Source organism: Hypomesus transpacificus, chromosome 9 (assembly GCF_021917145.1).
Source record: "Hypomesus transpacificus isolate Combined female chromosome 9, fHypTra1, whole genome shotgun sequence".
NCBI classification, from domain to species: Eukaryota; Metazoa; Chordata; class Actinopteri; order Osmeriformes; family Osmeridae; genus Hypomesus; species Hypomesus transpacificus.
Window position 1 is genome coordinate 9,958,212 of NC_061068.1, and position 23,806 is coordinate 9,982,017.

The 23,806-nt window shown below is 47.0% G+C and overlaps 1 protein-coding gene across 11 annotated transcripts in view; it reads right to left on the reverse strand.

Moving 5' to 3' along the window:
* The window catches only part of LOC124471873 (inositol 1,4,5-trisphosphate receptor type 1-like), a 53,001-nt gene that overhangs the window by 26,235 nt on the left and 2,960 nt on the right, over positions 1-23,806 (reverse strand). For 6 of the 11 annotated variants that reach the window (XM_047026518.1, XM_047026523.1, XM_047026521.1 and 3 more), the window contains exons 3-39: positions 23,077-23,147; positions 17,638-17,753; positions 16,851-16,937; positions 15,956-16,114; positions 15,646-15,744; positions 15,298-15,381; positions 14,878-15,024; positions 14,507-14,602; positions 14,361-14,405; positions 12,974-13,128; positions 12,037-12,136; positions 11,772-11,932; positions 11,410-11,551; positions 11,025-11,183; positions 9,835-10,007; positions 9,302-9,421; positions 8,785-8,979; positions 8,237-8,488; positions 7,897-8,038; positions 7,596-7,749; positions 7,332-7,522; positions 7,095-7,227; positions 6,939-6,993; positions 6,664-6,829; positions 6,330-6,500; positions 6,126-6,197; positions 5,891-6,028; positions 5,671-5,796; positions 5,340-5,540; positions 4,568-4,819; positions 4,202-4,327; positions 3,986-4,114; positions 2,411-2,531; positions 1,950-2,134; positions 1,714-1,862; positions 1,476-1,587; positions 1,089-1,124 (exon numbers count right to left, since the gene is read on the reverse strand). In XM_047026518.1, coding sequence (XP_046882474.1) covers positions 1,089-1,124; positions 1,476-1,587; positions 1,714-1,862; positions 1,950-2,134; positions 2,411-2,531; positions 3,986-4,114; positions 4,202-4,327; positions 4,568-4,819; positions 5,340-5,540; positions 5,671-5,796; positions 5,891-6,028; positions 6,126-6,197; positions 6,330-6,500; positions 6,664-6,829; positions 6,939-6,993; positions 7,095-7,227; positions 7,332-7,522; positions 7,596-7,749; positions 7,897-8,038; positions 8,237-8,488; positions 8,785-8,979; positions 9,302-9,421; positions 9,835-10,007; positions 11,025-11,183; positions 11,410-11,551; positions 11,772-11,932; positions 12,037-12,136; positions 12,974-13,128; positions 14,361-14,405; positions 14,507-14,602; positions 14,878-15,024; positions 15,298-15,381; positions 15,646-15,744; positions 15,956-16,114; positions 16,851-16,937; positions 17,638-17,753; positions 23,077-23,147 — 5,020 coding nt within the window. The remainder of the gene's footprint in view (positions 1-1,088; positions 1,125-1,475; positions 1,588-1,713; positions 1,863-1,949; positions 2,135-2,410; positions 2,532-3,985; positions 4,115-4,201; positions 4,328-4,567; positions 4,820-5,339; positions 5,541-5,670; positions 5,797-5,890; positions 6,029-6,125; positions 6,198-6,329; positions 6,501-6,663; positions 6,830-6,938; positions 6,994-7,094; positions 7,228-7,331; positions 7,523-7,595; positions 7,750-7,896; positions 8,039-8,236; positions 8,489-8,784; positions 8,980-9,301; positions 9,422-9,834; positions 10,008-11,024; positions 11,184-11,409; positions 11,552-11,771; positions 11,933-12,036; positions 12,137-12,973; positions 13,129-14,360; positions 14,406-14,506; positions 14,603-14,877; positions 15,025-15,297; positions 15,382-15,645; positions 15,745-15,955; positions 16,115-16,850; positions 16,938-17,637; positions 17,754-23,076; positions 23,148-23,806) is intronic. The other 5 variants (XM_047026528.1, XM_047026527.1, XM_047026526.1 and 2 more) reach the window with 1 other exon arrangement.

Genomic DNA, 23,806 nt, shown 5'->3' on the forward strand with positions numbered 1-23,806 from the left:
AACATTTCAACACACATACACAATCAGACACCAACAAACACACACACATGAACCCCACCCCTCTACCCCCGCTTTATTACAACCATGCTGTCAAACACACACACACGATGCTCACATACGCGCACACACAAACACACACACCTACACTCTCACACACACCACCCACCTAGCACCCCTTCTTCAGCACCCCACCCTGCCCCCTCCCCAGTGAAGGCACAGCCAGTATCTCTGGGTAAACAGCTCCTACACACTTTTATTGGCAATTACTGTTGAAGGTCACACATCAGTGGAGGGGCTGAGTTCCAGGAAAAAACCCAGCCTGACTCTTATGTAACCACGGCCCGGAGCTGGCAGGGGCCCAGGAATCGTGCAGCTCGCAGGCAAGGAAAACTAGGACACGGCTTCACTGCCTGCCACAACCCGGTACACACACACACACACTGACAAGCACACGCACACACTGTTACAGTGCCCCCTACTGGCTTTCTCGGGTTACCCCGGGAAACGAGCAGAAACTCTGCTCATTATGGAAAGAAGAGTACAGAGTACTTTAAAAAGACTTCATGGACATGAAATCAGGAAAAATTAGTATCGGTATTCTTGTCACACGTCAATGATCTGCATCCTCATTCTCTCCAGACTGAGGCCATCCGGTCTCTCAGGTTGGGGAGGTGTGCGTATTAGAGCAGACATCATCACTCACTGACCAGCACAGCCCTTACAGACACAGAGCATGGATACTGGCAACCTGCCCTGCTTACATGTGACTCACCGGGGCTGATGTAACACACACACACACTAACTTTCCTTTCATATTACTGATTTTGATGGTAGGAAGAAAGAGCAGGTGTAGATAAGAGAGAGGAACGGTGTGCGAGACAGAGAGAGACAAAGAGAGAAGCGCAACTGAACCAAAACTACAGCTCAAACCCCGTTTGTTCCGACAGCACCATTGCACCCCTGCACACTGCAACACTAGAACTAGAATGCTTCTACCACACACAACTATAGGGACAGGTAAAGCACATTCTGAAATTAAATAACAGAGATAGAAACAAGGAGATCAAATTGAAAGAAAGAGGGACAACCTCAGGCATATCCATCTCATCATCAAAGGCCCTGAGCTGGAAGAGAAGAGAAGAGAGGAGTGAGGAGTTAGAAGGGGGCGGACACAGGGGTGGAGGTGGAAGCAGAATAGAGGACAACATTACAGAAACACATGCCAGTAAGATCATGCAAGTCCATTAAGACTAAGATTGGTCTGTTGTTTGAACTTGGAGCACTTAGCAGCACACTACAGTTGTGTGTGGAGCTACATGTTTATGGCTGACCTCAGACACGTGCTTATAGGCTTGGCCAACAACGTATGAACCCAGAATGTGTTGCCAGTTCACTCCAGGCTTACACTCAGTCTCTCAATCTCTCCCTGTATGTGTGTGAGTGTGTATGTGAACAGCAAGTGTCTGTTTGGCTACCTTCTCTCCATAGCCACGGTCTTTGGTCATCATCTCTCTGAGGGTCTGCAGGACCTTGATGCACAGGCGCTCCTCGTTCTCCTCCAGCAGCTGCTTGGTGTGCTTGATCAGTCTAAAAACACACACACACACGGACAAGAGGAAATGACGTGCCGCGTGTTTGTGCGCGTGAGAGAGACGGTGCATATCGCACACGCATGTGCTTCCATTACAGTAGCAACAGGCAGCAGGAACTGACTTGCAGATGAAGCCTCCGCTCTCACACTTCCTGCGTGAGTCAGTGTTCTCCGGGAAGAGCAGCTCCGGCCGGTGCAGCACGTCCACAAGGACCGACAGCTCAGCCTGGACCAGGGGCCGCAGGCGGTCCTCCAGGGCCGACACGATGTCCTGCAGGGGCCAGAGAGGGAGGCCGTCAACACACCTACACCCCACCCCCCCAAACACACACACACACACACAGGCTCTCTCTCCCACCTGCAGTCTCTCGATGATGTTCCTGTAGTCTCGGGATGCGGTGAGGACGGAGTCTCTGCGGGCCGCGTTGCGGGCGGACATCCTCCAGCTCATGGCCGTCTTCTGGACAATGTTGTTGGACTTGACAAACAGGTTGTTCACCTGGCTGTCCAGGTCCACTGGGATAGCTATGGCTCTGCCTTTGGCTGCAGGACACAACATAGCAACTTCCTCAGTCACAATACTATTCACTACTTCATCGTCACTTGGCCTTGAAGCCTATAAACCTCTTATTACACTAAATGCTATTTGTATCTCATAAGCAGTCATTGTTTGGATAATCTACTTCTCTGAGGTGCTTTAATTCATGCAGCTGAATGGCTGCTGTTGGTGTCGTCAGTCTGTTAGTGTGGTATAATGAGCCATCGTAGTGTTGTCATTATGGTGGAGGGTGGCTCCAAAGTGTCTGGTCTTGTCCTTACCAACATCGGATAGCACCTTGATACAGCTCTCCACCGAGCCCTTCTGAACAGGTACCAGCCAGTTACAGTGATATATCCTGAACACCGCCTGCAAGAGCTGCACAAACACTGGCTGTCTGGTCTGAGGGCGCAGGTGGAGAGGAGAGAGGACAGAAAGCAAACATCCTATTAGGATTATTAGTGTGGGAGACGAGAGAACATTTGTGAAAGTGTTTTTCGTGCTCAGTAAGATGGTGTTCTATTTTGACATCACACTTCCACAGAGAGTGCTACCGCGAGACCAACACATGGTGGTCCCTTTGGAAACACCTACCCACCCACCTTCATCCCCAAAAACATTCTGTACACTTAAGCACGTATTCAATTGCACGCACACACATTAAATTAAAGAAATCTATCCACAGTGAGAACAACCACTCACATTCTTACTGCAACTTAAACAAACAGGATAAAATCCTAGCTCATTTTCAGAGCAGCCAGCACCCTTGAGCTGACCAACATTGAAAGTGATATGAAAGTGTGACACCCAGGTAGGAAAGGCTATGTTTACACACACACACACACACACACACACACACACACACACACACACACACACACACACACACACACACACACACACACACTTTAGCGCCTAACCATGTGCAGGCCTCAGTCATGTTGAGTTGCTCATTCCAGTAAACATGTTACAAATACCTCTGTGATTTTCCCCAAAACTGAGGCCTGCTGCAGAGGACACAAGCAGTACAAATATACAAATTATCATAACACACTTACAGAAGAAAACCTAATTGATGACTAGCGTTCACACAAGCACTTGGTCACATGTCCTCAATAAATGTTCAGAAGAGGAGGGCACTTAAAACAAACTATAAGGGACTTTAGAAGTACTGTACCACACAGTCTGAAGCTTAAAACACAGAAAATTAAAGATCTTCAGGACCTTACATTATCGGTTGAAAGACGGACAGGCAAATTTTTTTTTTTTTTAGATAGCACTATATATCTCATAGAGGAGGAATCCTTCTGATATACGATGATGATACTCAGAGGACCCAGCGTAGGCGAGGTCGTGATGACTTATGTTCTAGATAGGCAGGGGATAAGGAGTTGACAACGTCCCAGGCCCCATTCAGTAAGAATAGGGAGGGAGAAGGGAAAACACATTTGAGGTGTAACATAAGCTGTCATGGGGGACCTACGTGTCTGAACTATCTACCATCTGCCTGGCCTCATCCATTACCCAGGACACACCAGGCCTTCCACATCCTCATTGGGATAGACCCTGTTCTAAGTAGATCTTTGAAGACCGCCCCTATGCCCCACACCCCACCAGTGAAATTAGACTACAAATGTATCAGTGAGTGGTGGTATGGATTACTGTCATTGAGATGATGCACTGGCCACAGAGTGATGAGTGGGGGCAGGGAGTGTCACTAACGAGAGTGGGGATCAATGGCACCAGATTATGCCACAAAAACCATGTGCTTCACCGGCCCGCAGTTTTGCGATGTCTGGAAGTGAGTGAAAGGGGCCGTGCGGGTCGGTGGCCCTGCTGTGGGACGCCATGTTTACCTGCAGACTGGTGCTCTGGTCCGAGAAGGGGGAGCTGAAGAAGGTGGTCACGATGCTCATGACCGTCTCAGTCACGTAACGCTCCAGGATGGTGTCAGCATGCTTGCGATCACTCGTGTTGTTGCACACCTGCACACATCCAAATAACTGTTCCAGAACAAGTTCTGACATGTCCCACACTTCTGTTATCGTATAAAGACGGACGATGCTCCTTACCCTGCATATGTCTACAAGGAAGTTTTCAAAGAGCTTCCACATGTGGTTGCTGGTGTAGATCTCCTTCATCTCCACCTCCGTGTCCACATAGCAGTGGTTCAGGAAGTTGATGTAAGCGATCTTCACCTGAAAAGGTGATAGCAAAAAAAAAAGAAAAAAGAATCGCATTATGCAAGTGAACTCCTGCTGAGATGAGCATAAAGCAGACTCGAAGCCATCTCCTGGCTTTGTACTGGCAGAGTGGGGTTGTAATGCAGAGTTATCACTCACAAGACATGGTCCTTCTCCATACATGACACATGGGTGCAATGTAAAGCACCGGAACCACAGAGAAGATTCGTTCTCTCCATCATGACAACTTCTCACCTCGGGTATACAGTCCTCGTGAGTGACCACTCGTACGATGTCGTCCAGGGGCAGCAGGGAGTTGCACTTGATCTCGGTGTAGACGTTCTTGCCCTCAGTGCAGACCGCCAGCAGCTCCACCAGGTGGATGTGGTACATGAGCGGGCTGTTCTCGTCCATGCGGTCGCGCTCTGACCTCATCATCTGGACCAGGGTCTGGAAGGAGGCGCGGTCGTTGTAGAAGACCAGAACGTCCTCGCCAGCGTTCACCAACTAGACGGGTAGGTGACAGGGAGGGGCAGCATTAAGCATTGTTTTGTGTGGATATGAGAAATCGGGGGTCAGATGGCTGAGCGGTTAAGGAGTCGGGCTATTAATCAGAAGGTTGTTGGTCATTGCCAAATCGTGGTGTGTCCTTGGGCATGGCGCTTCACCCTACTTGCCTCGGGTAGAATGTCCCTGTACTTACTGTAAGTCGCTCTGGATAAGAGTGTCAGCTAACTGACTAAATGTACATGTAAATAGGAACATGAAAACCTACAGTATATTGGATATGCAGAGGTACAACCATGAAGCCCAGAATTCTAAGATCAAATGTTAGTAGTACTGTACTAATCTGATTTAGATATAGACAGGGCAATAGAATGTTAGTAGTACTGTACTAATCTGATTTAGATATAGACAGGGCAATAGAATGTTAGTAGTACTGTACTAATCTGATTTAGATATAGACAGGGCAATAGAATGTTGGGGAGGGGCAGTGAGAGACCGCTCTGGCGGGACAGAAAGTGACCTCAGCCATGACGATGTCCTGACACTTCTTGATGAACTTGTTCTCGGCCTTGACGATGGTCTGGAGGAACTTGAGGTACTGGACGTTTCTGCCGTGGGTCTCGATGCAGTGGACAAAGTGCTGCACCACGCGCTCGTTGATCTCACTGCACAGCTGGAAGTTGTTCATGAAGATGTGCTGCATGGTGACCGCTTCCAGGATCTGAGAGAGAAGGAGGAGGAGGAGGCCAGTTACTCATGCAAACAGCATTGCTTAGTATTCAGTGTTAGAAGCTTCTAGGTCCACAGTTATGATGGTGATGTGGTTTTGGAAGCCTTCGGGTGCAGCTCACCCCAGGGTTGAGGAACAGATTGATGTGTTTGTGAAGGAGGGCCTGGTTCTGTTGGTTCCCTGCACAGAAGTTCTGCAGGAACTGGTGGGCCAGTTTCATTATCTCCTGCATGCGGATGTCCTCCCCCTGGACAAATAAATCAAGGTGGATATTTGCACACACCCTTCACCCCCCCCCCCCACACACACACACACACACACACACACACAGTCTCTGGTACCTTCTCATAGGGGATCTGCAGCAGCTCCAGCACCACACTGTGGGCCCCCATGTTCCTCAGCAGTCTCTGCTGCTGCTTCTTGCTTTTCCTGCCTGACAGACCCTCCTGGACGCACAGCCTGCTGAGACGAAGCAGGATCTGACACACACACACACACAGAGTTACATCTCCAACCAACAATAAGACGTTTTCCACCATCCCCACCATCCGTCCCAGGTGCTGAGTCAGGACCCACCTCCTTCACCACTCTGTAGTTGTAACTGCTGGTGCTTTCTGGTTTCTTGGGTTTGTCTGAGCCCGAGTCTCCCTATTAGACCACAGGATACAGCCAGTTTGAGCTAAATCATCTTTAGCTTTCGGTAAATTGCTAAAGGACAAATGCTAATGCTCCCAAAGCTCAGAAATTCTAAGCGGCTCGATCTATCTCTCGTGGGGTGACCTTGTGTTTCGAGTCGGTGGAGAGGCCCTCTCCTGCATCCATGCCCTCGTCTGGACCCTGACGCTTATAGACCCACAGCTCAGACTTCTCCACTATGGAGCGTAGCTGATCCAGGTCAGACTTGATCTGCTTGTAGTTCTCCACATCCTGACTGGTCACCAGCAGCTGGACCTGGGTAGGAGGAGGAAGAATGTCGGATGTGGATAAAGTAGGCACTGAGTGTCTAGACTGCTTTCTAATAGGCGTGTGTGTGTGTGTGTGTGTGTAGAACCTGTATGGTTTTGGTAGGTACGGCACTAAACCAGATGTGTGTACATCATCAACAGGCATGTACCTGCTTGAAGGCCTGAAGAACCTCCTGTCTCTGGCTGAAGTGTCTAAAGAGCAGGTGAAGAGCCCTGGACACCAGGGGAGGGTAGTCGTGCATAGTGAGGTGGAGCAGGACCCTTAAGAAGGTACGACCACCATGATCATCTAGGTCGAGCGGGGTGTTCTCCTCACTGGGCGGACACACAACAACAACATGTTAACACAAAACACACACACACACGCATAGGTCCAGGTTCTAAGGCCTCTGTTCTTCCATGTGGCTGTGAGAAAGATTGTTACCTTCCACCAAAGATCCCCTCTGCCTGCTCCTCGATGTGCTCAAAATCCAGAGCTCCTGACAAAACACAAGGCCGGAATTGAGAAACAGACCCAAACATTTCTGATGGCGCAGACAGTGTCGATTCTCCACCAGGATTATGGGCTTCCTCCCCTCACCTGGCATGTTGTTGGGTCCCTCTATTGTTCCTGAGAGAGACAATTCTGACTGGGAGTTACTCTCATCAAACTCCCGTTTGAAGATACAGAGCAGACAGGAGATCCGGTAGTCCAGACGCACGTTCAGGATGAACTGCAGACAGAAAGCAACATGGAAATGTTTGAAAAAAACAAGATGACCTGTAAGTACCTGTAAGGTGTGTGTGTGTGTGTCAGTGTGTGTGTCATCCATCTCACCTGTAGGATCTCGATGATCTTGAGCTTGGTATCCATCACCAGGATGTCCTGTTTCTCTGGCTCCGTCTGGGTCTTCACCACGTCCCCGTTGGGGGGGCTGATGGGGTTGGTGGGAAGGAAGCCCCCCCCTCTCAGGACCACCTGAGTCATCAACTCCCCCACACCATGGATGGACCTCATCACGTTACTGCCTGCAAACAAAGACACACTCACATCAGATACTTGCCGTGGCGTTTCCAATGAGGGTTTTCAAGTGGCTCCTACCTTTATTATCATCTCCTTTCTCCAGCTTGTTAACGGGGAAGATGGTGCTGACATGGACACAGTCCAGGATGGCCAACAGGATCTTAGTCAGCCGTAGAAGGTCACTAAAGTTGTAGAATCCAAAGTAGATGAGGTTCCTGGCCAGGTTCACTACCTAGTGGATGGAGAGAGATGGGGACAGATATCCTGGTGATCAGATTCAGCGCTCATCATGTCTGCCATTTTCCTAACTGTAACACTCAATGGAAGTTTGCCTAATTTAGTATAATCATCTCATGAGGGCTGGTCATTCTTTCCATACCTCGAAGGTGAGTTTGTTTTTCTCTTTGTCAGCGAAGGGGAAGCTCTGACACACAACGTCTCTGAGGTAGTTCTCCACAAACTCCATGGTCTGGCAGAAACGCTCCTTGATCTCATCTTTGGACATGCCGTCGTTGTCATAGCTAGGACACAATGGGCAGGTAAGTAGGAGTACCATGAGGCCACTAGTAGACTTAAATGACAATCTGAGCGTGTGAGAATAACTGTCACCCTGTGGTAGCTGGGTTACAGTTTTGCAGTAGACATTTTAGAATATCACTAATATCAGATTATGGAAAAACACTTCAACACACAAGCAATTATTGGAAAGAGCTACTCACTCATCTATGGCAATCTCTGAAGGGATCTCGGACCAGAGGCGGGCGTATTTGACGGGCGTAACCTGCTCTTGTGGGTCTCGATCCACGTGCATGTGCAGCATCATGCGGCAGAAGGAGGCCCGAAGGTCATAGGGCAGGTCCTCATCAGACATGCAGCGCAGGATCAGGTCCACGTCCAGCTGGCCAGAGATCTTGTTGATGGCCAGGTACTGGCGGTCCAGACACATCCTGGCAAACAGGTTCAACTGGTACCTGTGGGGGAACATAAAGAGAACATGGAGTACATTCAACAGCTGACCACTTCCTGGTCCTAGTAGCTGACCACCTCCTGGTCCTACCTGTAGTAGCTGACCACCTCCTGGTCCTACCTGTAGTAGCTGACCACCTCCTGGTCCTACCTGTAGTAGCTGACCACCTCCTGGTCCAACCTGTAGTAGCTGACCACCTCCTGGTCCAACCTGTAGTAGCTGACCACCTCATGGTCCTACCTGTAGTAGCTGACCACCTCCTGGTCCTACCTGTAGTAGCTGACCACCTCCTGGTCCTACCTGTAGTAGCTGACCACCTCCTGGTCCTCCTTCTGGCCCTCCTTGGCGTCCTGGGCCAGCTCCCTAATGCTCTTGCTGCGGATGTCCTTGGTGCTGTCCTTCCAGAAGAGCCACACCTCCTCCTCGTCCTCCTCGGACTCCACAGAATTCTCCCCAATGGAGGCTCCCTCAATCTCAAATCTCGACAGCACCAGTCTGCAGAAACGGGAAAGGGAGTCAAGTCATTGCTTATTGTCTGTTTACTGACTGTTTACCTTACTGAGATGAAGCTAAATAAGAGGTGAATAAGGTGTGCATGGTGGTATACCTTATAACCAGCCCATGCAACTTCAAAATGATGCTATTAAAAGTAAATGATGTGTCCGATTTGCGTTGAACTGAATATATGTCTCATGAAGTAGTAACAAATTGTGACGACTGTTGTCATTTCTTGTATGTGAGACAACAGACATTTCATTTTATGTGAAGACTAACTAGTGAGGAGTTGAAAGAGTGGAAGTGAGGGAGGAAGGCTTACTTAGTCTCTATGAGGATATCTCCATTGGAAGGGTCTAGAACAGCATTACAGATGAGCTCCTGGGTCACAGGGATGGACTTGTTCATGGACACACACAGGTCTGACAGGTAGTCCAGAAACCTGGGAAGGGACACACATTGTCCATGCAATATTATGTTGTGGCCTTGGGCAAGGCACTTCACCCTACGTGTCTCGGGAAAATGTCCCTGTACTTACTGTAAGTCGCTCTGGATAAGAGCGTCTCCTAAATGACTAAATGTAAATGTGATTTCTCCAGGCGCCTGATGGAAAAAAAAAATCCCCAAGATAAACTCCCCAACCACACAACTTCAATTAAGGGTCCCACAAGAACATACATTCTACCCATACAGCAAACAATACAGCCCTTACATGTGTCCCGCATTCATACATAGATAAATAACCAGACTTACCACACCAATAAGCATGCAGACAAGCAGATACAACACACACACACTTACACACACACACACACACACACACACACACACACACACACACACACACACACACACCTGGGCTCTCGGTTCTTCCTGACCAGGCTGACGAAGGTGTCGATCTCGGCAGCGGTGATGTGTTTCTCCAGCAGCTTGCGGTTGTTGTGGAGCAGGGCTGTGATGGTGTCCTCAGCCAGCACGTCGTAGCCTATCTGCTTCTGCATGAAGCGGAACTGCTTGGCTATGTACTCCTAAGGGACAGACAGAATGGCAAAGTATCTGTCAAACATCGCACCATATTGTATACAATTCTTTTTACAATATAAACCAAACAACATCCCACAGTAACCCTCACATATTAACTTATCATAGACACAATCATGTCAGCAAAACATTCATAGTCCATTCTCTGACTATGTTCATTTTACGATAATGTTCTTGCTGCGCCATCTTCCTAACATAGAGAGGCCCGGAGTGTCTGAAAGACGGTGACGTCAAAGGAAAGTCTCAGATTGGGGAACAAAGCATATCCACAGGTCCACAGAGAACTTCCTGGCTCAGTCTATTGAAACCACCCCTCGAGCAATTACACTAATCTGACATACAGACCTACATCCCTGACAGTAGGAATTTTTTAAATGTTTTATTTAATGAACGCAATGCAGTGTTCTGTACATGTTCATATGGGAGACAGTATGTGTGCGAGCGTGTCCTGTCAGGACCAGGCATGTCATGTAAAAGTTAATGAAAGAGAGCCCCTGACATACAGAACAGGACATTGAATTACATTTTTCATGCATCTGGCATGGTCGTTACGTCCCATAGTAATTGTATCAGCTCTGCATCTCACACGTACTGTCATCTACAGTATAACACTGGTCCGTTGGAACAAGCTAGTCAAGGACACAGCAATGGGAACAGTGGTCCAATCCATCTGGGATTCTTCTGGGGGGTAAGTAGTTTGTGTGCTATTTTTAGATTAAGAATCATTAACTTGTTTTACTGCAGTACTGTAAGACCACGTGAGTTTGACCATTATATCGTGGTTATGTTCACTAGAGATCTAGTAAAAGTCTAATAGAGGTGCAAGAGAGGCCTATTAGAAAAGCAGCACATACATACATTTATAAGTCCTTGAAAATTCATTGATAGTGAGTTCCCATCGCTATTTCTAGTGAGTACCCAGTTTTCTATTAGAGAAGCTTTAGAGAATCATTGAATGACCAGCAAGGATCAAGTAAAGGCCCAGTAAGGGCCAGCAAGGCTACCTGGTTCTTCCTGTAGTCCTGTTGGGAGTGACGGAGGACTCGGTAACAGAGGCGGCAGATGTGTCTGAAGGGGGCGTGGCGCTGGTCAGCCAGCTCCTCCAGACGCAGCATGGGTCCGTCCCCGCTGTCTGTGAAGGGAGCCTGCAGGAGCTTGAAGATCTGCAGAGGACGGCACAGGCAGGGCCACACGGGAGCTTTGTCTTTAAGGGGGTCACAACTGACGTGCCCATCCTCATACCGCTCGATAGTTCTATCTTCCGTGTTAGGTTTTATTGTAAAAGTATTTATAAATAACTGAGAAAACGTGTGGAGGAAGTGGAGGTCAAGCACAACAAGGTACAGTTTCTCTAGTCTTAGGTTGTAATCCTGAGAGGTGCTGCTGTACCTGTTTGAGAATATTCTGCTCCCTCATCAGTTTCTGTCTCTCCCTGTTGGGCTTGTTCACCATGATCTCCAGAACATCCTGCCCATTGTTGGGGATGTCCACCACAAAGAAGACCAGGTCCTCCAGCAGCTTGGTCACCGCCCTGGCCAGGGGGAGACAAGAGGAAGTGAGGTACACCAGGGGAAGACAAGAGGAAGTGAGGTACACCAGGGGGAGATAAGAGGAAGTGAGGTACACCAGGGGGAGACAAGAGGAAGTGAGGTACACCCCGGGGAGACCAAAATGGCAACTTCACTATCATCAGCTAATGACTGATTCTTCATTGTGATTTGGGTCCAACTACAGTACATCCTGCTTTTTACCTCCTCTCGTTCTGAGTGATGGTGCCCTTCTCCAGTTTGCCCGCAATTGATGCCAGTACTTTGCTGGCATCGTTGGCAAAGTCCAGGTCTCGGACTTCAGCCGGGGAGACGGGCACAATAGCGAAAGCTTCTTTGTCTTCCTTCAGCGCTGAAGTGCCAATCTGAAATGGATTGAGGCCATATAAGGACATCTCATAAGATGGATAATAGGAGTTAAGGTTTTGGCTCAACCAGCCAGAGATTGGCTGGTTGAGCTGTCACTCACACGCAGCATGACTGGTTTCTCCTCTTCCTTGTCGATGGGGTGGTTGGTGCTGTGAACCCATGTGTTAGTGCACAGGTGTCGAAGACGGACGTACGAGTTCCTGAGAAACACCCACACAGATGTCAAATACATTTAAAAACATGTATTATACCTTCAAGTACTGAGAAATAGTGAATATAAAGTATAAAACATTGTAGTTCAGACAAGTGAGCTGGAAAATGCAGAAAAAGCATTCACACCCACATTTAGATGAAATGGTCTAGTCAGAAGCAGGGCCATTAGTCTAACCAGTATGAATCACCCTTATCTGATTTCTAAGTGCAGCGACTAGACTCACCCACAAATAGTCAGCCTCAAATGACAACCAAAATCCCACACAGTTCACAGAAAATGTAATGGGAACTGCACACGTGCATGCACACACACACACCCCAAATACAAACACCACACATAGGGCCAAAAAAGTGATCATTTCCATGCCCATATTTGGCTCAAATATCGTATTCCTCTCAGCCATATTGATGGGAGGTAAATACATTAACGACGGAAATCCCCTCATTCACATGCTGTGCTTGTTTTGCTGTGAGTCTTGGTGGAAAGAGAGAGGGGACAGGCTACAGCATGAGTCGTGTCCTCTTGAGTATCAGTACAGATCAGTACAGTACTGGTGGAAGCCAGGTTTGACATGGAAGAGTTGGTTAGGGAGTTTTTGTAAGGGTCTGATGTCTATGTGCACATGATACTACTTGTGCAGTATTTACATTACATCTTTATCAGAGTTTACTTAATGTGAGTGGTTTCCTGAAACTTGTTTGTCTGAAAGCACACATTCATCCGTAACGTCTACCTGCAGAAACAATGTGCTGTAGCACTTCCCTCTCCAAAATCCCTCCCCCCTGACATAGTATGAATGGATCAGTGGGATGTCTCACTGTACCTGGGCACGAGGGAGTCCCCCCCTCTCAGGGTGGTAGGGTCCAACTCAAAGATGGAAGAGATGTCGTTGCCATCGGGAACAGAGACCAGTGTGTACATGACCTTCTCCGGGGGGTTCCGTAGGCGAGCGCGGAGAGCCTCGTGCTCAGAGTCTGACTGTGAAGCCACAACTTCATTACACTCATGAGAACACACACACCCTCAAAGAACCCCACTGCAGAACAGATCGCTCATCTGCCAATGTCCCTGATCAGGAGGGAATACTTTCACACCCCGGTGGAGAGGGCCAATCACTCTTCTTGCTGCCCTCGGACGAAGGACAGCAGGATGGACAAATGTAATGTGTGAACACACGATTGTGTGTGTGTTGGCGTCTCTGCTCCCTGCTCGCGTGTGTTCAGTCACATGACAAATGAAGGTTTCTTCTTCACTCTCATTGGAACACTAACGTGTGTCTGTATGAGTCTTTACAAACTGGCACAGACCACTGCATGCCTACAAAGATTAAATACATATGAAGACAGAAAGCCAACATTTGATCATTAAGACAATGGAACTACATTACAGTCAGAGGTCAAACGGAGAAGTGGGACCCAAGAATGCACATCTGTAGCCACTTGTTGATCATTCCTAAAAAATTACCTCAATATCCAATCAGAAAGCAGAACTGATATCGGCAAGATCAGAGCTGTAAGATTTGAAAATTTATTTTCTTTAACCTAAAGACCAGTTTGATCTAATTTCAGATTTTATGATTGAATCTTAAACCATCTTAATTCTGTAGTCTTAATTTAATAAAGGGCAGGAATGGCAGGAGCTCATGACCTACTTGTTGTTTGAACTCCTTATGTTGGAACTGGGACAAAGTTGCAATTCATATAGTCATGAATCTAACTATGCATTTGACTATGAGGAAAATGAATTTTAATCATAGAAGAAAAAACAAACAAACACGAAAATGATATCTTGGGACCTGTTTGCACTACATGACACTGTTTCCTACAGGTAGAGAGCGCACTGCTCTGGCTGCCCGCGGACCGAGGACCAGACACATGGCCAGCCATGCCTGGAGACAGCTGCATTGCTGTGGCTTTGCTCCGAGCATGCCCACACACGTGTTGACTGATGTCACTACAGCGTGTGGTCTGGCCGGAGAGCTTCAGAGCGTAGAAAGGCTTCTGGTGGAAGGCCACCCTCTGTTGGTCAGACAGACTGCATGCACGGCTTGTCTAAGCCGACAGCACCATCTACTGTTGGCTTTGGGAAACCGTTATTTGCAGTGAGATGTATTGCCGATCCGAGCTGTACCTTAACATTAATAGACTAATAGAAGAAAGGTCAACATCATTCCCAGAAAGACCTTCTCCCTTCGTCTCCCTTTGACTTACTGAGGAGCGGAACTCCAGGCACTCCTCCTCATAGTCTGGGTTCACCTGCACAAGACAAGTCAGCGTCAGAGGGATGGGATCACAGAAGGGCCTACATATTGAAGACCTTGACATGAGCCCAGAGACAGGCTGGTGAAGGGACTGACCTCCGCTGCTAGGTAGTGGCCAGTGGCCAGGTGTTTAAACCTGAAGAGACTGTTCCAGTAGCCAGCCCCGCCCCGACACGGGTCATGTTGGACTACCTTGAGTCACATAACATTCATTATCATAACGAGTTAGAGGTTAGAAGACGTTTGATACAAAACAGATGTCTGTACACTTATTGATGCCCCCCAAAATAAAAGCGGTTTAATTTGAATGAGTCAGTGATGCTTACTGACAGCTTCCTTTTTTGAGAACAGATGTACCTATTCATGTGTGGCCATCCAACTGCACACCATCTCCCCTCTACTTAATCATATGAGAATTAGATCCAATCGGCCCATGCAAAGAGAGACAAAAAGCACTTCCTGCTCACCTCCACCTCCCATAAGGCTTTGCTGCTCGTCGCTGAGGTAGCTGACTGGCGTCCTGTGGTGCGGAGGAAGACATATTGTTTTTTCCGGTGGTCGTCACAGGTGAGGAACTTCTCCTGCTCAGCGTGGAACAGCCGCACTACATCGCCCTGGCAACAGATCAGATGAGACTTTCAGTGTTTTCTGCCTTAGCTGGTTTACTACAGGTTATACCAGGCTGCACCTCAACCAACCGCATGCCTCAGATGTTGCTTTAATTCCTGTTCACTGAACTTTTCCGTATTATATTTCAGTCTCAGGTAAGGGAAAGTGTCCTATGCCAGAAAACAGAGCTTGAGAGTGACCTGGATAAAGAGCATGTTTCTGCTAACACAAGGAAAAAAGAAGGCTGACTGGTCGAATGATGGTTTTGGGAGACAAACCCCTTTCAGAATGATTTCCTGGTTATCACTCCATTTCATAAACAGGACTATCTTCCAGCTGGTGTTACAGTTGACCGAGTTCACCTGAAACAATGACAGTAAAACAGAATTGTATGAGATTTTAGGCTAAATTCCCAAACCAGACACAAAGAAGAGGATTGCTGTAGTCAGGTTAGCTGCACGGCTATATGCAAAACACATACAAATGTGGCGGACTGAGGTACAATGCAGTAGTGTTTAATATACGAGCCCAACCAGCAGTTGATGGTATAAATTGAGGTTATACTGTACACACTTCATACAACCTCCCACCCCACACACACACCCCAGAGAGAGGGATAGTCCCACCTCGTTGCACCCTGGGTTATCCACCAGCTGATGCGTGCTGGCGTGGAGAGGCTGTCCAGCATTCACAGGGTTCAGGACCACCTTGTCTCCAATCACCACCTGGCAACAAAGACACAACTATTGAGATGAAATAGTGTATTTAATATAAACTATCTTTGGACCTATGCTCTGAGGATCAGGCATGACACACACATCCACACAAACTGGGGCCATGCTCAGGGTGTTTCTGAGCTGGCCTGGCCTGTACCCATACAACCAAAGTGGTTTGGCTTGGGTTTGAGTCTGAACCACCAGCAGGTGAGGGACTCACGCTATCTCCAATGGAGCGCAGCTTGTAGAAGGGCTGGATGTAGAACCAGGAGCCCTCGTTCCCGGCTGTGTCCAGCATCACCCTCATGGCGTTCTTCTCCAGCAGGGCCGGCAGACGCTTGTTCACCGTCAGGTACTTGTTACTCTTCAGGTGCAGCAGCTGAAGAACAAAGCTTTTAAGGTGCGCCAACACTAGGGGCAGGTCCAGGACATCCCCACACGAGCCCCCTGATGGAGGCAGTGCAGGCTCGGTAAGGGTGATTACAGTGATGATAGTGTTTCTCTGTGTTTAAACATGGATGGATGATAACTGAGTGGGAGCAGATGATACAGTTATTAATGGTCTCTATGAATCCTAACTGAATGTGACTGAGCCAGTGGGCCCCCTGAGAGGAGAGCAGTTGTGTTAGAAATGATGGTAAGGTTACAACTGGAATCACAGAGCAGAGAACTGCTCCAGAAGAGCGTTCAGGCATTTCAGAACAGTTTTCAGATCCTCCCACTTTCCTGATCTATTTATGAACACACACAAGCCACATGAACGCATTGAGTAGGCAGAACTGTGTCTCACTTCTCTCCAAGTTTGGAATGGTCCCCTCATCTAGGGAAGAAAGCCTCCCAAAGTCGGCATAATCCTGAATTCATGAGTGGCTATGATGTGGGTACATATTTCAGTCTGTATTTGGTCTGACATATTTGGTGAGAGTAGATGTGTGAGTTGTTGTTAAAACATTGTGACAGGGATTATCTCTACTGATGACATGGCTTTCAACAGAGAACTTAAAACACATACCAGCAATAAGGTACAAGGAATACATGTTCTTGGGCCTGTTATCTTGCGTAACTAATGACACTAAAAGTACTACACACACCGTACTGAACACACACAAACCAACCTGAATGACGTTCCCATATTGAATCACTGTTCCCAGTAGCTTCTTATTTTCAGAATCATTTTGCTTCTTTTCCAAATCTGCAGCATGCTATGCAAGGAAGGGAGAAGGGGGCAGGAAGGGGGGGGGAGATGACTGTCAGTATTAACACAGCCACATGATGCATGAACAACTTGGCTGGGAGAGGAGGGAGTTCTAAGTGTGCAACGACAACAATAAGTGTGTTGTTAGCAGTGAAACCTGTCAACTCCTTCAGCAGCATCACCATGGTAACACGAGAGTGATCTCAATCTATGGTTCTCAATGTGGTCAGATACCAGACAGCTTTAAATAATGTGTTAGATCAGAGAAAAAGAGAGAGAAAAAACAGATATAAAGAGAGAGGGGGGAAGAGAGAGAGAAAGGTGGGACGGCAGACAGTAGACTAACTTCAGTAAACTGCAGAAATGTCTATAAAAGGACTTGAACCCTTCACTACCTCTGCTAATATCTAATCCCCCATTACAACACCCCTTAAACGTGAGTGGAAGCAAAATGCCTTCTCCCTTGGAAAAAAACCTCCCAGTACCATAAGAGCAATGTGTTTACCAGTCTGTTACATATGGAGTTCTGGGATGACAGAAAGCTGCACAATAAAGACAAAAACTTAGTCTGATTGTTTATTATGCAGGGCAATATCTAGCATTTCGGTGAGTCCTGTTTAGATGTGGGTGGCTGGGAGTGGCTGTGGTCCATGGTGGTACTGGTGCAGATGAAGTGAAGGGTTTCAGGTGTGGATGATGACACTCACATGGAGCTTGTTGAGCAGGACTGTGTCTGTGGTGCTGTTCCCTCCAGGCTTCGCTGCCTTCCAGAACTGCTTCTGGGCAGAGTAGCGATTCATAGGACACAGCCTGAACAAACAGTCTGGGGAGAGAGAGAAAGAGAATGTTCTCATTTATATCAAAAACATTTTTGGTGTGAACTAATGCGCGAGATAACAAAGAGTTGTGGCCAAACCCAGATGAGTTGACAGCACAGCGGACACACAGGAGGTTGTGAGAAGGCCAGTGAATGTGAAGACACCATCATTATAGATCCCACCAATTCATTGTTCACAGTATGAATGAAAGTCACCACACTTTGGTTCATACAGTAAGTGAGACGCGTGTGTTTGCACACACATGATTTGCATCAGGTCACCATCACGATAAGTCTGAGATCAAAGGACACGAGACAGGCAGTGGTGAAAGAGAGATGCAGCAAGTCATCTCAGCATGTACTGAAAGCAGAGAGTGTGTGTGTGTGTGTGTGTTAGCTACAGTTAGGATCCGGTTACTGAAAGGGATAGAAAGTAGTAAAGTGTGTGCTATCAGTGACTGCAGGACTGTGTTGAGATTGAGTCAGGCTGGGAGATGAGAGGTGAGAGCTCAGGCCTGTGCTGTGTGACAGGATGGTGCGTGTGCTCGTCATTTCCATAGAGACAATAGGCTGTAGACTGGCCTGGGAGGAACAGTCTCTTACACCGTGGTCCATTTGCATGTGGTTTCCCCCAAGTTCCTCTTATGAAATGTTCAACTAGCTGTTCACGCATGCTGTTGCTGGAACACCAAGATCAACTGGTGCAACCACCGATTCAGAACTGATCTAGAATAGCTGGCCAGCTATACTGTTACTGTGATCTTCTGAGGAGTAGTCAAGTACTGCCCACCCATGGGCCCCTCTACCTCCCCACTCTTTAAGGCCTGGCTTTTCTCCCTGACCTCAGATCAGATCTCTCTCTGAAAAAAAGAAAAAAGAAAAGCTCTGTCCATCCTCCCCCTTCCTCTCTCCTCCAGCTGCAGAGGCAGCTACGTGACCAAATAAGGGCAGCCAGAACAGGGGAGTGGGATGACGGCGCGAAGGAGGGAGAGAGAAAAGGAAAGAGAGAGACAGAAAAGGAAAGGGAGAGAGACAGAGAGAGAGAACGAGAGAGAGGGGACTCCCTGTCATCCATTCCCCTTTAAGCTTTTTGCAATCCCATGTTATTCTATTTTCTCCCTCTGCTCTCTCCACAAACTATGAAGAATTTATTATCCTTCTTCTTTTTGCTTTAATTCTTCAAGTCATTCAGTTCCCAAATCCGAAGCAAGGTCATATGCAGGCTGAGAGGGAATGAGAGAATGCAAGATAGAAGAGGGAAGAGGAAGAAATGAAACAAGCCAGGGGGGGGGGGGGGGGATCAGTGATCTACAGTATCTCCTCCGGCTTTGTTCTCTTTTTGTGTGTGTGTGTGTGTGTGTGTGTGTGTGTGTGTGTGTGTGTGTCTGTCTCCAGAGGATTTTCCATTCCTGGAGATGGGGCTGATAAACTGTCTACCAGGATCTGATCAAACTATCTGGTGTCATGAAGTCAAAGCCAATGGAATGCAGAACTTAGGAGAACAATCCTGCCCCCCCCCCCACACACACACAAACATATTTTTTGTTGTTACAGATTGTGTATTACCTATAATTAGAACATATAGAAGAGTACAATCCGGGTCAGAAACAGTGCGAGCCATGCATGGTGTGTGTGACAGGTAAACAGTCTGTGCTGAAGGCTAGGCTGTGGGGGAGAGCCTCTTGTGAGAGGCCTCTTCGCCAGTCAGCTGTGAAAGACAACAGGGAATTCTGTGAGGACTTAAGAATTCCCACTCCTATTCCAAAGCCAGAAAGGAAGACTTGAGAGGAAGATGGATATAAATGCACATATACACGCACACATACTCTCCCATATAAAATCCCATACAACACAGTGTGGCATATATATTTGAGAGAGAGAGAACAGGAGACATAGAAACAGAGTTATCTGGTTTGACATACTAAACTGGTCCAGTGAATGATTACAAACATGAACACATTAGTTTAGCATTCCTGCTGCTTCTCCAGGATATTCAGCACATGGGAAAAGTCAGCATATTGGAACAGGACTATGACCTACTGACTGTCAAATCAGGAAGCCAATATTACAACCCAGTCAATCACCCCAGAACAGTCAAACGAAGCGAACCCCACGCATCACACCAGCACCATGACAACCATGTCAGTGCTCCTCCCACACACAACATAGAGCTTGTAGAGTGGGTAGGGTAGAACATGGGCCTGCAGGTTCAACTGCATTGATTTTTTTTTTTTTAAGTATGCGAGACAGTGTAAGGCATTGGACAATCTGAATGAGCAAAATCTAAACAGCCACCTTGCCAAAGTAATGCATTTACAGTGTGTCACAAACAGATACACTTTTCTATGTAAAAACGGTGCTATTGGAAACCAACAGGACTGAAGTCATGAGGGAATAAGAACTGGATTACTGTACAGAATATGAATCAATCAAAATAACCATTTCGTACCAACGACTGATACCCAGCAGCCACCACGGTCAGCTAGAGCACTGAGGGCATGCCTCTCTGAGCACAGGTCCTCAGGACTCCCACATCACATCAAACACCGCCTGAAGAACCAATCAAAGACGAGGTGTATCAAAGACATGGCAGCAATGGACACAACACAGCACGTCCTATGGGTTGTGTTTGTGCACCTGTACTAGAAACACGTCCAGTTCAGAGCATCTCACTGCCTTAGCAGAGCCAGAGGATGCCCCACTAGCTCAGCAAGACAATGGACACAGGATGTTCAAGATGAAAGTCCTCATCAATGAAAATCTAATCAGGGGTTCTGTGGGAAAGGTAACCAGAGGAGGAAGATACATGGCATTGTACATATTCAAACATCTTCTACCAGAGAAAGTTCCAGAAAATAAACATGACCATAATAGGATCTCTTTGAAACCACTGCTTCTGAAAGCAGGTGTAGGTCAGATTAAGTGTGTCTAGAGACCATGTGCTTCTAATGCCACTGTGACTTTGTTACCTTGGAACTATGTAATGACCCGGTGCACACTCACGTAAATAACTTACTGAAAGAAGGAGATGCAGAAGAGGACAACAGACAATAATTACATTATAAACAACAACTCACGTCTCTCACGTGCTTTTCATATTTACAACAAACAATGCATGTCCTCTATCCAACCCCTTTCTCCTACAAGTTCAAAATGTAATTTTCACACAGGATTATTTTTCCCCCCCATTACATTTTATTAATCTAGCAGACCCTTTCATCCAAAGTGATGCGTGAATAGTGTATAAAGAAAGCGCAGCAGAAAATCAACAATCAGAATATCAGAGTTCAATCGTCAAAGGGATGAATCCTCCTGTCATGCAGGCAGTGTTTTTCCAGGTTGTCATGGCGCACGATGGCTGGGTTTCCTGCAGAGTGAGAGGCTGCTACAGTATACTGGTGATGAAGAGCTTCTGTGCCGGGGAGGATCTGGCAAGGATGAAGATGAGCTCTGTCTTGTTGGGATTCAGCCTCAGGTGGGGGGAGGACATTCAGAAAGAAACATTGTTTGATAGAAAACAAACTCATTGTCTAGCCCTTTGGCATGGACACGCTGGGCCAACGTCTGACACAGATCTGACCGAGACAGAGGCCTCCGAGTTTATTGGAGAGCTGAACAAGACGGCTGGAGCAACAGGTCACTGGGTTGTTAAGTTGGTACATAGAAGACATCCCTGGACTGAGACTCACTGGGAATTAAGGTAACAGGACCTGCTCAAACTGCAGGGTTTGCTTTGGAGGGGAATTTAGATTTGGTGTCACTATTGGTGATATTAACAAAGATTTTGCATTAAGAAGCTAGTGTGTTTGTGGATGTGTGCGCGCGCGCGTGTGTGTGCGCATGCATGCACGCATGAAGTGCTTGTGCTTACATTTGGAGGAAATGGTAAGCATACCTCTGCTGTAAGGCATGCCGGACAAGACCAGTCTGGCTGTGAACCAGAGGCCTTAAGTATGGAGGATTATTTTGCTGTGTCCAGGCGCAGAAACCCACAGCAGCAACACTGCACCAGCCTGGGACTGGACTCACCCCAAGAGGACTCCAAAATGGAGGACAGGGGAGGGGGGGGCACCAGGATGTCTCAAATAAGTACTTCCTAAACCCACTTGGACACAAAAAAAACTTGTGGAAGCAGCACTGTAAGTTAAATAGATTTCAATATTTAGTTAAGTGTTTAAATAAATAGGATGGTTTCTAGTTTGTTTTGTAAAAAAAGACATCCTCCCAAGAGATCATGTCATGTCTAGGTAGAGAGAGCATGTCTTAATGAAACCCAAGTCAGTGTTGTGGCAATTCAAGCTGATTTCATGCAGTAGCATGTATGAATGTTCCCAGCATAACAGGCTGAATCAGGTGACATTGTTGAACATGAGGAAGCTCTGTTCATTAATAACCCTAAAAGACTTGTGCGAATCTAAAAAGGAAAGGATTGGAAAAGGATGTGTATTTGTAGCAGGTCCACTCTCCCCTCTGATCAACCATGCTTTTCATCAGCTAGCAGCTGGGTTCCACATTCAAACCTCAGACGTGTTTCAAGACGAGGGTTGTTTCTGGACATGACTCAAGTCTCCAAATCAACTATGAAAGAAGTTCCTCCACTATCCTGAAGCTGCAAAAGGTAACATTATAAAATACATCTAAATATAAGAAACAGCACCCCCCCCATTCTTGTCTTAAGCTTTCCTCCAGCTCAACTTTGATTAACATCCACCCTGGCAACTCATTGACTTTATCACACGCATGCATGCACACATGTACAGACAGACAGGCACGGATGCAGACATGTGGAATGACAAGTCTTTTGTGAAGTTCTGATGCCATACAGTATTCCTGAACACTCTTCTTCCCACTGCAGTATGTTTTACAAAACAAGGACTTTAGAGAGGTTCACAGCCAGAGCTATGCCTGCATGAACACACAGCAACCCCACACAAACTCGTCAGCTGTGATGTCAACATGACTTTCCCCGAGGATACCAACCTCTGAACTGGGTCAGCTGACTCTTACTTCCTGTATTAAGGGTAACGTCAACAACTGCAGCAAATGTCCAAGTCATACGTGTACTCAGACAAACATACTTGAACACATGCATGCATGCACACATTGAATCAGAAAGGCATGGACGAAGGAACAGACACACACACACGCATCAGCATCAAAGAGAGCAGTACTGTTTGAAGTCCAACAGATTGGGGACTATCTCCAGAGAAACACAACATAATCCATTCAGACATCTTCACAGAGCCCACTATGTCACAGGCTGGCTTTACACAGATGACGTGGAGCTCATCGAAGGCCATATCCACTGTGTGTGTGTCCATGTCCTTACCTCGGAACTTCTTAGGAGGGTTGTTGAGGTCCCCAGTGTCCGGCTGCACCACACAGCGGTCATCCACCAAGCTGTAGGCAGAACACACAAAGCTGTCTGTCAACCACAGGCAGAGAACTGCATACACTATAAATGCATTCAAGGAAATGTAACTATCATACCAACAAAACTGTACACTATAGTGTAGGATGTAGGCTACTTCAGGGCTGAAACTATAACAGTACGTATGTATGCGTTTGTACATGTGTGTGTGTGTATGATGATGAAGGCCTGGCCAAGTTGTTTGTTGCTTTTTTCATTTTTTTTTTACAAATGACCTAACCCCGTGAGACAGCTGGATTTACAAGATCAAGACCATGCAAGAATCCATCGGACCAATAGACATATATATATGTCTATGGCTATGGGCATGGTTGAAGTTAGCCCATGATAGTTGGTGATAGGCAGATAGTTCATCCAATCACCTGCCAAGAAGTGCCAGCCAAACCAAACCCTATTCCAAATAGTTTCCAAGGAAGACAAGTCAGGTTACAAAGAACCCCCATCAAACAAAGTGTACTTGGAAATTATAAAGCCAAGCAATAAAACACAATTCATACAAACGTACATTTTGTATTCACAGCACTGGACAGTTGACCCAGACTGCCTTACACCATTCACCCACACTTATAATAATGGAATCAGTCAGGGTTAGGTGGCTAGAAAAAAGCCAAGCGTTTTTTTGAGACAA